The sequence below is a fragment of the Hydra viridissima genome, unplaced genomic scaffold, assembly GCF_058129835.1.
Source record: "Hydra viridissima isolate aposymbiotic clone 2 unplaced genomic scaffold, HvirCarnegie_v1 scaffold_1, whole genome shotgun sequence".
NCBI classification, from domain to species: domain Eukaryota; kingdom Metazoa; phylum Cnidaria; class Hydrozoa; order Anthoathecata; family Hydridae; genus Hydra; species Hydra viridissima.
Genome location: NW_028324300.1, coordinates 32263854 through 32277882, shown reverse-complemented (window position 1 = coordinate 32277882; position 14029 = coordinate 32263854). Strand labels below are relative to the sequence as shown.

Below are 14029 nucleotides of genomic sequence, written 5' to 3'. Positions count from 1 at the left end.
GCTGATATTTTTTACAATCGCACTGAAAATTTTTTTTGGTTTTAAAGCGTTCGATCTAAAATACTAAATTAAAAATTCCTATAAATCAAATTGGATGTTGATGGTGAATGGTGGATATACTGTTTAGAAAAATTCAGTTGATTAGAGAGCTTCATTCAAAAGTTATAAGTCATCAAAGTAAGCTGGACCAAAATTTTTTAAAAATTGATCCCTAATGCAAAACATATATTACCTATAATGACAGGTTTCCATGCTTTACCCTATCATTTACTTTCATATACTTGGGTACCATGGTATAATTTCATAAGAATCTATTTTTAATCTATTAATTTTTAATCTATTCTATATCTAATCTATTAATTTTTAATCTATTACTCGCATATGCATCTAAATAATTAATTTGAAGAATTGATGGAGTTAACGAAAATTCCTATCGTTTCAAAAAGTCGTTACTGTTCTAATGGTTTTTCCTCTGACTTCAAAATCTCTTAAGAAACTTTTTTAAAAACGGCAAAAAAATATACAATAGCAACGATTGAATTTGGTTTTACTTAAATGTTTTATATTGCTAGTGGAATAGACAACAATGACTTAACTCAATTAAACATACCATATAGATACATAATGAGAAGTGCTCTAATAAAGGTGACTTAATATCGAATACCTATATAAACTAACTTTACAGCTGAAGCTTTGTACAATACATAAAAATCAAAAAAGGTAACTCATAAAAAATGATCACAGAAGTTAGATTGTGTTCTTGGATTTTGCTTGTATGTTTCCTACTTAATGGTTAGCTTATTATCTATTTTTTCATTTTCTTTGTATAAAAATCATAAATTTTGATAGTTCTGCATAAGTGTTATTACAATTTATATTTACAAAGTTTATTTATATTTGTATCACAAATTAAACTAATGTAGCTGGGTCAAAGGCTGTAAACTAGAAGGATGAAAAAGTGCTTAATGATGTTGATGTTACATCATTTTAAAAACACCATTTGAATAACTTTTAAACTGTTAAATGACTTTTAATTGTTTATTGTATGAAATTTTGTTTACATTTGTAAAAATGTAACACAATAAAGCAAATGTAACAAAGAAAAAACAAAGATTTAAATAAATTGTGGTTTATTTAACATCCTGACAGTAAAATATTTAATTCCAATCATCAACTTCTTACTGTAAAGCACGGGAGTCACTCCATATCAAACAGACAAAAAAATTGCATGCATTTACTATGCTCAATGATAACTAACATTACTAATTTTTATCAAACTCTTTCAATTTCTAACAATGAATTTCAAAGCAGAAAGTAGTTCCAAAAAAACAGCAGTTTATTTTTCTCTCATGAGATTCTGTAGATAAATAATTTTTAAGAAGTAAAACTTGACACCCATTTTTTTTTTTTTTTTTTTTTTACCTATTCACATATATAAATATATTGTGTGTGTGTGTGTGTGTGTGTGTGTGTGTGTGTGTGTGTGTGTGTGTGTGTGTGTGTGTGTGTGTGTGTGTGTGTGTGTGTGTGTGTGTGTTTACCATACAGTATATAAAATATGTAAAAAATATATAGAGATTATTATGAAACAAAATTCCTGACAAGAGAACAGTTATATTCTCTTTAGCTGACTAGGAACTATTACCTGAAATTATGAAAGTGTTGCTAAAAGCAGTTTAACTTTGAATCTCAAAGAGATTGATAAGCCTAAAGTCATAGAGGAATACAAATATCTGGCATCATTTATAGGAGGAGTTAGTTGGTTAGTTTTTTAAAATCTTGGATTTACAAAGAATGATCTTGAGTGGTGTCAAGTTAACTGTAGGAAATGGGAAAAATTTAGTTCATGTAGAATCTAAGAACTGGATTTATAAAATATATGTATTGAATGACCCTGCTGCAAGAGCTAAAAAACTTATTCAAGACTACTTAAAAGCATGTGTGAATGCAGTTTTGAAGCAAAGCATTCTGCTTTTAATAGTGGAGTACATAGAAAACATTAGGTCAACACACACAAATAAAATTATGATTTTTTGAAAATATATATCTTACTCAATGGATAGTTTAGGTGATACATAAATGATCAATTATATTTTAAAAATTTTCAAATTCTATATTTCTGCTTCAGAGAATGTCATGTAAGCTATTTGAATGAAAATAACTCTTCTTTTTTTAATTGAATAAAAAAACAATTAAAAGAAAATAAATTGTCAATTTTCCCAACTATTTCTGTAATTAAAAAACTATAATTCATTGATGGAATAAAATGTGGCTGCTCCCTAATAGTGTTATGAGTTTTTGCATAAATTGAAGAACAAATTATGGAAATTAAGATGAGGTTATGCAAAACAAGGAAGTTCCAAGAAAAGTTTGAAAATGTAAACAAAATTGTAAATTTATATATATGCTCATCACAAGGCACCAAAAATTAAATATATATTGTATATTATTATTATAAAAATGTTTATAAATATAGTATTTTATTTTAGTGGTACTTGGCAATATAAATGTATCAGTGGAGAATGCTGAAATATATTCAAGTTTAAGTAAAGATGTCAATTTTACTTATGTCATCAACAATGGAAGTTATGGTAATCCTAAAAGCATAGAAGTTGATGTTCGTCCAACTTCTAATACAAACCTAATTGACATTTTACTCTCAGTTGATATGACTAGTAATTCAACAGAGGTTAACATATACACACAAAAGAACTCTAACATATTAACTTATAATGGAAGAATTGATGTTGCTGTAGAACTTGCTACAAGTAAACTATTAATCATTTTTAAGATAAAAAATATATCAAACAGTGATTATGAAAAAGAATATCGATGTACTGCGTTTTACACAGAATTTCAAAAGCCTTATGCTTACATTGTTCTTCGAAAAGCAGGTTAATCACCTATTCTTGAATTTTATTCTAATAATTTTGGAATTTTATATTCTACACTGACTAATCAGAAGAGATTCAAATAAACTTTTGATTTGTTTATAGCGAGTGTGCGCTATCATGAAAATATTAAAATTCTTGTTTTTCTTCCATTTTAGTATAGAGTAGCTTTCTAAGTATAAAACAATATTAATCAACAAAGTGTAATAATACATCATATAATTGAAGTTATAATGATATTAATCAAAAAAGTGTAATAATACATCATATAATTTTATTTGGATGGATCGTAATCTGGTTGTAGAAGGTAGTTTTGTAAGAAGAGTGAAAGGAAAAAAAATTGAAACCCTACAAACAGCTGTTCAAAAAGAAGTACCTACATGAACAAAAAGAAGTACCTACATGAAAAAAAAACAGTTTGTTTTAAAATCTTCATTTACTAGGAGATTTTAATACTTTTTCTTCTTGGTTAGGATAAACTCAAGTAAAAAAGAAATATGTAGATTTAGTAAGTCATTAAGGTATTGATTGAATTGTCAAATAGCTCAGTTCCAAGATGATAAAGAACATGATAAAAAAAACTCAATGTAGAAATTGAGAAGATAAACAATCACTCTTCAGATGCTATGGAGCATGTCAATTGATGGATGTTGAACAACTGCATTTAAAAAGCAAATTAGAAAAAAATTAGACCAAAACTATTCTGTAATAATGTTCAGTCTTCACCTATCCACAATAGCATCCACATTATAACATGTCTCCATACCAATATTTAATAACAATAAAAAACTTCATTCTACACCTGTATTGATCAAGCTTCTGCAATAGCAGAATATAAGTTAGTACAATTATGTGAACTTCTATCTGCTGCATTAAAAGCATCTAGGACTCAGATAATCCTATGAAAATGCTAGAGAGAGAGAGTTAAAAGAAAATAAGGGGGAATTCTCATGTACCTGAATGAATTGGATGATTTCAATCCTGTATGAGAGACATGGAGAGATTCACTGGTCTGTTTGACATTACTGTGACAAATAATAAAAAAGCTAAAAAAAACTAAAGAAATTGGAAATTGAACATAGTATTACAAACTTTGATTTTAATATGATACAAAAATTTAATAATGGAAATGTAATAAATGTAAATGTTAAAGCACTTTAAAATTTGATTATTGAAAAATCAGAGCTTCAAGAATGGTTTAAAAAAAGAGTACTTGTAGCAAACAGAAGAAATAGGGAATTCATTATTTGGAGAAAATAATTGAATAAACAAATTGAGCTGGAGCAAGAAATGTATGGTTTTTAAAAATGATCATAAAATTTGGGAATGCTTAATATTTAAAGACTACAATGTTACGTATCAGCTGGAGTATGTGCAAAAAAATTAATAGATATCCTAAAAGTTATATATAAAGGAATATATTTAGATTTTAGAGTTACTACTGTAAAAAAAATTTGGAATTGTCTGGATAACAAATTTGGATTTATTCACCTTCCAATCCATTACAATCAAAGAAAATTTAACCTGTACAAAATAATTTTTTTTTAAAGAAAAAGATAACATTTGAATCATTAGGATTTACCTCACCCTATAATATTCTCATCAAAGTTCTCATACAAAAGTTATGAATTGATTGGCTGGAGTGGGATGATAAGATGTTAATCAAGTGAAAGTATGTTGTATATTGAAATATTGAAAGTATATGTATATTGAAAGAATGTATTTGAATTAGAATTAGAAGATATTTCAATTATAAATTTTTTAGAGGCTGTTAAAAGTTAAGAAAAAGTTCATAAAAAATGTTTTCCACCCAAAACATAAACCAACTGTAAGATATGAATAGATTCTTAAGTTATAAAAAGCTGGTGAACAGATGGGAGCATAAATTCCTCAACAACTGTCAGTATACTAATAGTTTATGTAAAAAAGGTGATTTAGTCACTGATGACTGTTGCTAATGCTCTAAAAAGAATATTTCAAGGAAGAATATAACAACCTTTTTAAAGTAATAGCTTTATCAAGTAAATCTATTTCTGTAAAGCTACAATTAGATAAAGGTTTGATGCTCTATTATAGTAGAGTGCCAAATGCTGAATATACCTGCCTCTTGCTTAAAGGAACCACTACATTTGTTTGTAAGAACTGGTATAGATTTTGCTGGACCATTTCTAATTGTTTGAGGAAGTGAAGCAAGAATGTGAAACAAAATATATTTGTGCTTGTTTACATGTTTAACATCGTCATATGGATATCAATTCCTTCCTAGATGTCTTTTTTTTTAAAGGATTACCATTGGAAATACTGTCAGACAAAATTAGTTGATGGAATTAGTGAGTTAAAAGACTTGTTAACAACCTAGACAAAGCTAAAATTAACAGTTCAACAACCAATAAAGGAATCGAGGTGTAATTGAAATAATGATAAAAGTTGCAAAGCAAGTGATTACTGCAGTAAGCTGTTATGATATGAAGAATTCCATACAACCTTTACAGGTGCTGTAAGTTTGTTAAACTTTTGACCACTAACTAATCAAAGTGCTGATAATTAAGATAGTATACCACTGACTTCTAATAACCTTTCAACTGGACAAGTTAGAGGACAGTTTGCTCCTGATTAAAATGATACTAATGTTTCCCATTTCAAGAGGTGTTGTGCAAAAAGTGGTTTGCGATTTTTGGAAATAGTGGACAAAAGAGTAGCTTTGCTCATTATCACAATACGATATCACGAACCATCAACAATCAGACATTAAAGAAAGTGACATTAGTTTTAGTGATTTCTCCAGATTAACCTAAGGTAAATTAGACAATAGGAAGAATAATAGAAGTGTATGAAGATGATAGACATGTTAGAATCATAAAAGTTAAGATTAGTGCAAAAGAATTAATATAAACAATATAAAGTCATCTTGAATTTGATTGTTAAGTTTATAATGAACTGGAATCTAATTTATGATGAACTGGTATTGAAGAGAAGGAAAATGAGCAGAAGAGTTTAAAACCAATTATCATTTTATTTGAGATGAGTGTGTGCTATGTATCACGAAATATCAACATTCTTGTTTACAACCATCACCACAACAACAGTTTTTTAAATGATCATGATATCACTATATTATAACTTGTATTTAATTCTAAATTAAATTTTTTGCAAAAAGTTTGAATTTATTAAATTACTAATTACAGTATGAAAATTGTCTTTTTTTAAACTGCAAAGATAGATAATTTCATGATTACTTTGTACATTATGAATAAATTTACAAGCAGAGATTTAGATCACTTCTTGTTTTATAGTTTCTCCAAAAATCTATGAAACAAGCTTCTTCACGACTACAAATTATTTTCCTTTGTTGATCGGCTTAAATTATGAATTTATTTGTCGTGCTGATGGAAAACCTATGCCCAGCATTTTATGGCTTTTAAATGAACAAATTAATTCAACAGGATCTGGTTCTGCAATTTTGAGAATTAATAATGTTCAGAAAAGTATAAATTTAGAAAAGTATATTTGTCGTGCTATCAACATTGATGGAATGGATGAAAAAGAAATGACATTGTTTATTGCTTGTATGCACATCTTTTTAACTTTTATGAAGTAATTTATTTTTATGTATGTAAAAAATTTGTTTAGGGTGAACAATTGAAATGTATTTTTGCTGTAGATATCTCCTCTGATAATCTATATCAGCGTCAGAATTTAAAAGTGGCTTCTGTGGTAAATGAGGTCTGCAACATTGATGGTAATCCGTATCCCTTCTACAAATGGCTCGATCCTTTTGGTAAGGTTATCAGCACAGAAAAACGATTGCAGTTCGGAAATATAGAAGATTTTGGTAATTACACATGCATTGCTAACAACACTGCTGGGGAAAAAGTATTTTTCTTGGAGATTATTCGTAAAGATCAAAGTAAGTCTTACTTCTATGCTTCAATGTTATTGTTTCTTTAAAGTTTGTTTAGGATTTCTACCTGCACTTGAACCATCTCTTAAAAAGTAGATCATTGATGAAAAAATTAAACAACTTTGTCTTCAGCAAGTTTAAAACTGCTTTATCATTATTAGAGGATGTTTATGTATGCTTAATAAAATGTAAAAATATCTTTTAAATCCTTGCAAAATTTGATAAATTATTTGTATTTATTTGTATAAAGAAAATGGAAGATTTTTCTGATATTTGGTTGGTCTATTTTGATTTTGTTTTATTTTACACTTAGATACAGTTACTTTGAGTCCAATAACTGGAGTTGGTGTTTTGAATCAAAGCTCAAAAGTTTTAGTTTGCTGTATTTGGCTTTTATGCTGTTTTTTGTCTGTGCGCTGAAAATATAGGTTTTAAATGACACATACTTATTAATGTACATACTAACATATTTTGCAAATATTTCTTATGTATATGTAAAGACTGCATCAATAATGTATCATTTAATTTCAAGGAAATAGTAGATTAGTAGATACGTTACAAAGATATTTATATGCCTAATCATTCGTTATTTGCATTTAAATGCTTATTGATTCTTTAGCTATATGTATTATATCGTCACGTCTATCATATCACAATTACCTAAGTCATTTTTTAGGGTTTTGAGCCTTATTACTCTGCTATATTATGACGCAATCGCCTTAATCATGAACCGATCAGAAGTTTCTTTAGTTTGTTTCATCTATTATATAACATAATAGAAAACTATTAAAAAAACTTAACCTCCGTTATTCAGTTATTTTTTATTTATAGTTTTCTCAAATGTTTGTTACGATCAGAGATAAAACAATCCAGTTACGGTTTTCAAAATCGTATATTTCTTGTTCGACTTTGAAAGCCGTCAGTAAAGCGAAGTTTCTTAAATTAAACGAAGTTGATATCAGTTAAACTTCGAAAAAAAAGTTAATGAAACGATGTCGAAATCCGTTAAACTTCGAAAAGAAGCTAATTAAGCGATGTCGAATGCGGTATAAAGTTGTAGCTTTATCTTTAAATCGACTTTGAAAACCTTTAAATGTTGTTAAGACTTAATTAAAACGATGTTGAAAGCCGTAAAAAGTCGTAACTTTAAATTTAATTGACTTTGAAAACCTTTAAAAGTTGTTAAAACTTAATCAAAACGATGTTGAGAGCCGCAAAATGTTTTAAATCAAAACTTTACGGTTATGAAAATCGTGTAAATTTGTTTACATTATATTTAACGAACTTGAAAACCTTATAACTTTGTGTATGTTATTTAACAAGATTTAAACGTAAAACATCAAACGAATATACCAAAAACCCATCGCTCGCTGCACTATGGGACAAAAGTATACAAATTTTGCACAAAAATATTTGTGATAATTATTTTGTTTGTTTATGCCTGTAAATGTCATTACATAAACCCCATATTGGTTTTCATCAAACTATTTGCAAAATTGGAGATTTGAAGTAGGGAGCTTAGGCAATTTTTATAGCCGATGTAAATCTTTTTTATTTAAAATGCATTGGATTCCTTAATATATTTTATTTTCAAAATGGTTTCAGCCACTTCTGTAGCTTATTTAGTTCCAAAGATATTCGTGTTTTAATATTTTCAATTCATATACATTTTATGAAATATTTCCTTAAAGTTTCTCGTTAAACTTATGGCACCGAAAAAAAAAATTTTTACCTTTTTTTTTTCTAGCGTAAAAAGTTGCGTTAACAATAAAATATCTAAAGACGGGGGAAATTTATAAAATTTCCACTTAGAAAACAAAAAACCCACCCTATTAGACTGCCAAAAACAAACAAAAAAACTGATTGACATAATAAATAAATAGTTGCAGAATCTATTTTTATATGGGGACGAAAGAATTAGCTTAATTTACTTGTATAAAAACAAAACTGAAACATTTAAAGTTAAATAACTTTATCAATTCTAAAGCAAAACGATGTCCCCAAAAAAATTATTGTAGTGCAACCTTTTCTAAAAAAAAGAACATCTGTATATACATATATACTATTTATTTTCATGGGTGGGTTTTCGTTCTTCGACACCTACATAAAATCATTTGTTGCGTTTTTTGGACGAAGTTTTTCAAAAATTGTTCGATATATTTTTTTCCGCGATAAAATGTCACGTGACAAAATTCCCTATTTGAAGATTGTTCTTTGTCCTAACAAAGGATTTTGTGGGTTGGTTCCTTTCTGCATAAATCCATCCGATTTTCAATTTTTTGAAATGTTCTCAATAAAAAGTAAATGAAAAATAGTTTGGTTTTTTTATAATAGCATAAAGAACTATATTATAAGATATTATAGGTAGGTAGATATTGCAGTTATTTAATAATTAATAAATATGCAAAACTTACTGCTAAATATCTAAGCCTATGTCTTCAAAATAGTCAATAAGAGAACATTCATTTAAATCCATGAAATTTGATTCCTCAGTTGTAGTGTCCCAATCAGCTTCTTGTTCATAATTTTTAAATAATAGGAAGTTTTTGAGAGCTTCTGATACCTGATGTTTAATCCTTTTCATTCTCACATCCAGTTTTGCTGAAGACACTATAGGATCCGATGAATCTAATGCTCGATTAAATACATCGAGCAAATTACTTTTACGAGAACACTTTCGAGAAAGATATCTTCGATTCTGCCTATAGTACTTATTACAAGATTCAGCTCCCTCTTCACCAAAAAATCCAGGTGATAATGGTAGTGTCATAATAATGTTTTTTGAATGACAAAGAATTTTATGAAGAGAGGCAGGCATGTTGAACCATTTATACATACTAATAAATAAGGAATATGTATCATGGCAGAAGGACCCAAATTTTTCAAAGTCCAAATGTTCGTGACAATTAAGGGCAGCTAGAATGGTGCTTAAATTTGATACAAGTTCATCATCTAGTTCTAAAATTTTAGCGAGATCATGAGGTTTACTGAAAAGTTTCCGACATAATTTACCAGTTGTTGTATTTCCCTGTCCGCCTTGACATGGTCTATCAATTTTGATCTTAAAGAAGTCCTCTACTTTATGTCGAACTCTGTCCTTCTCTTCAGCTAAAGCTTTTTTATTTTCCTCACCTTTAACTTGCCATAATTCTAACTTTTTTCTGTATGATAAATTAAGCAAGCAATTGAGAGTGTTGATGGTAGCATGCAAAGGCTGGCAACCATAAATAAGGGACGAATCACCTTTTGGCTTAAATTGATCATTATCAAAGTTTGGCAAGTTGTTAAAATGCTTTAGTGTAGATTTACAAATGGGGCAGCTTTGGGAAGATTTATTGTCAAGTAAAAAATTTAAAATTTTCCCATCAATTAAAGTCGGAAAGAACAACGATGAAATATTAACTTGCAACTCTTCTCCAGTATCTGTTTGATATGGAGCTAAGTTTTTGATGTCCTCTTCAATTTGTTGGAAGGTTACCTTAACATGTTCCATTGTTTCTTTAGTAAATTCCAGAGACAGGGGGCGCACAAATCGAAAAGATTGAGGAGTAGGATTTTTCCATAAAATTTCTCCATCTAGCTTACTTCTTAGCTGTAATGGTGTCATGGTAACTGTAAATAACGAGTGGTCATCTATTAATAAACCAGATGATGACGCCTGGTGATATTCAATTTGACCAGTTGTTCCATCAGCACCGTATGCGAAGATCATTTCAGCATCAATAACACTTTTATTTATCTTCTTCATATAATTCACAATTTGATCTTCTTCTAATAGTACAATCCTCGAAATTGTGTGACAAGATAGTGATTTTATTGAAGTGACACTTTCACATCAGATGATTGGATTTCATCTGGACGACATTTCTTCTTTGCTTGAGAGACTTCTAAATATGTTGGAAAGATGTTGACATTTCTACTTTTCATTTCAACTCGTAAATTTTGGTATGTATTTTTCGATAATGAATTATCAATAAGAAGATTTAATGCCTCATCTGGCGCCATCTTAATTGGTTTCTGTGTACTGATTTTACTAAGAAGCTCCTCTGCATTATCAATATTATCGATGACTATCTTAATCAATTGTTTCAAGAATTTACATCCTTTTCTATGTGATGCTGTTTGAACAGCTTTTAGTAATACATAAATGCAGTCTTCAGAATCTTCGGCTATTTGAGTTGCCGCTTGATATTGCCTCCTTTCGCACAATTCTTCTAATGATTTTGATGGTCGTCCTCTTTTTCTTAATGGTGATGTTTGGCATGGTTGAACAAAATACTCAGGAGAGATCACAAATTGTTCAGAGTTAGTGGGATGATGGCGCATTAGATTTGTAGAATCATAATTCCTTAATCTCCAATGTCGTGAGAAATTACTTTTAAGATTATTCAAATCTTCTTTTGCAGTAATTCCACTTTCAGTTAATTTTTTATTGTAAAATGATTCAATCTTTGTAATGCATTTTGAAAAACTGATTTCAAAATTTTCTTTAAATAACAATTTTCCAAACTCAAATTTCAACAAACTGATTGCTGCTGTATTTTCACTATTTTCGGTCATCATTAATGACTTTTAGGAAATGCGCAATAAAAATTAATTGTATGATCCTTTAATAAAATCGGTTTAGATGAATTTAAGTGATAATAAATGTCACAAGATAATTTACTGCTTACTCATACTAATTGAACTTTACTATACGCGTGACTACATATGCAAACATTACCAAGAATTCTACCCTAAACGCATAATGACTTAATTTTATTAAAAAACTAGTTATACTTAAATAAATATTTTGTGCATGTAAGCTTTCAGAAATAATATTTAATGCAAGTTATAAAGTTGATCTCATGTATGTATTAGCAAGGTCATAGACAACTTTTTTTGATGTTTGAGCTAAGCAACTTTGAAACATAAAAGAAAACTCCATATTTAAGTATGTTCATATATATAAGGAATGAGGGTGCTACGCAAAAATTTGCGTTGATTGGAGACTGGGAGCAACAAAAACCCCAAAACGTTAGCCCCCCAGCCCCAAATATGAGGGCAATCAGTCAAACTTTTTATTATTTTTTTTAATTTTAAACTTTATTTATATTCATTGACAAATTTCAAATTTGATTCAATAATCTCTTTTTGATCGGCTTTAATGACTTATAAAGTTTACACCCCCCTCAAATTGAGGTTTTAGTGAAATTCCATCATTCTGTTTGAAATTCTATAACTCTCAAACGGGGATTTTGAGGGGTATATAACCTTAACCTTTTTGAAACCCAGAGTATTCACCTTTCATTTGGTACCAAAATAATTGATACTTTTTGATACTATGGAGAATGCGGGTCTTGTAAAGCCAAAAATATGGTAATAACCCCGAATTCCGTATCTCTAAATATTTCTTAAAATGTTTTATACGTGGAGAAATATAGATCTGATTAGTTGCAATCAATTGCTAAGAATCACATTTGTAACTAATAAATATGTGCTGTGGGAAAAGCTTCTACTTGTTTGCGCAAATTCTTTGCAGGAAAATATCAGAAATTTTCCTTTTTTTTTTTTTATTAATAAATATCAATTTCGATAACCTACAATATCAATACCGTGAGAGATATTTTCAAAGTTCGTTTAGCTACAAATTTCTATAATCACTTGTTAATAAAAAATCATATCTAAATTGAAAATTAAAAAATTGTGATTTTTGATTTTTGTGATAAATTTTTATTACTTTATCCCATAGTGCACTGGTTTGGCAGTACTTCATGAAGGAATACAGAGGAGATAAGGCCTATGTTGTGTGAAAACCTGAAAGAAGGACCTAAAATTGAATTCTGGGTTAACATCAACCCTGAGTGGTCACCTACAACCCAACCATAAAGATGAGTACATCGAAATGTGTCAGAATCTTACGATGCGATGTAGCGAAGTTATACAACTTCATGTCAAATTTATTTGATTTTTTATTGATGTAAACAACGAAATCCGAAGTTAATTCAATGTTCACAAATGTATACGATTTTTTTTAGGTCACAGGAAAAGAAAAAGGGTTCTAGAAGTTAGAAAGAATCTGTGCTATCCAACAAAGGGCACCACTCATTTTCGTGGTGACATGGAGCTCATGATTTACCTTGCAACTGACAATCAGCCTTCTCCATGAGTGACTCTATCCCGTTCCAAAGACTGCTTGCCTACTTTGACTCGAGGTTTAAGAGGTTTTAAAAGTGGTGCCTGCATGGCTCGCTTTAAGTTACCTCTCCTCTATAGGAATCTGCAGATGGCCATGAAGAGGATCTTTGACAAGGAGTTTCCTCATTGCGACAGAGTTGCAATCAGCATTGACATCTGGAACTCACGCAACAACGACCCATTCATGGCGGTGACTCTTCATTACATCACCAAAGAGTTTGTTCTACGAAAGGTAACTGTTGGAGTTGTTCCATTCCCAGGTAAGCACACTGGTTAGAACATTGCTACTCAATTGGACAACTTGGTTAAACGTTTTGAGTCACTCAAAATGGTCAAGAAGCGGGTTGTTGTGTGTGATCAAGCTTCAAATATAAAAGCTGCATTGAGGAAGTCAGAGACTATTGCTGATCTTGAAAGTGGTTCAATCACGTGCATTGACCACAAGCTTAACATGGCCCTGGAAAGGACTGTCAACAAACAGCCTGATATCAAGGCTGCTATTGATGCATGCAGGACAATATCCGCCCGAGTCCATCACTCTCCTCTTGCTGAAGGGGTGTTGAAAAAGAAGTGCCTCAAGATGAATGGTAATATTTTTAACTTTTTAAGTAGATACGAATACGAAGTTTTACAACTTAATGTCAAATTTTTACAAATATTTTTTAATTTCAAACAAAGTTTTCTAAGAGTTTACAATTTCATGCGAAGTTTTTTGCGAAATTTTATTTTAGTTTTTGTTTCATGTCCCTACAGAAAGATCACTGCTCCTTGTACTACCAGATGGAACTCTGTCCAGATGATGCACCTAGATATCGACCATCTTCAAAGTGTGCTGTGTGCTCTCCGGGCTGACAAAAAGGAATGGACCACACATTCCTACGGATGAACAATTTGAGCTGGTTGCAACCATTCTGCCACTCCTGACCACATGCCGAGTCATCTCTGAGTCAATATCGAGTGATAAGAAAATTAAAATGGATAGAGCACTGACAGTCATTGTTTATTTTGTGGATAAATTTGCTTCTCTGAAGGTCAAAGAAATAAGAAAGAACAGTGCCAC

The 14029-nt window shown here is 29.9% G+C and overlaps 1 protein-coding gene across 4 annotated transcripts; it reads left to right on the top strand.

Annotated features, from left to right (window-relative positions):
• LOC145192662 (protein amalgam-like) lies at nucleotides 1-7358 on the top strand. Of its 4 annotated transcripts, none has more exons than XM_090101123.1 (5): nucleotides 1-177; nucleotides 2490-2768; nucleotides 6185-6457; nucleotides 6553-6798; nucleotides 7106-7358. In XM_090101123.1, exons 1-5 carry the CDS (start codon nucleotides 108-110, stop codon nucleotides 7210-7212), a joined length of 975 nt encoding a protein of 324 aa, XP_089957249.1. In that variant the 5' UTR covers nucleotides 1-107; the 3' UTR covers nucleotides 7213-7358. The 4 variants fall into 4 exon arrangements, with proteins under 4 accessions (XP_089957249.1, XP_089957236.1, XP_089957241.1 ...); XM_090101110.1 differs by having other exon boundaries at nucleotides 8-177; nucleotides 2490-2894; XM_090101115.1 differs by lacking the exon at nucleotides 1-177 and adding an exon at nucleotides 392-792 and having other exon boundaries at nucleotides 2490-2894.
• The last annotated feature ends 6671 nt before the right edge of the window (nucleotides 7359-14029 follow it).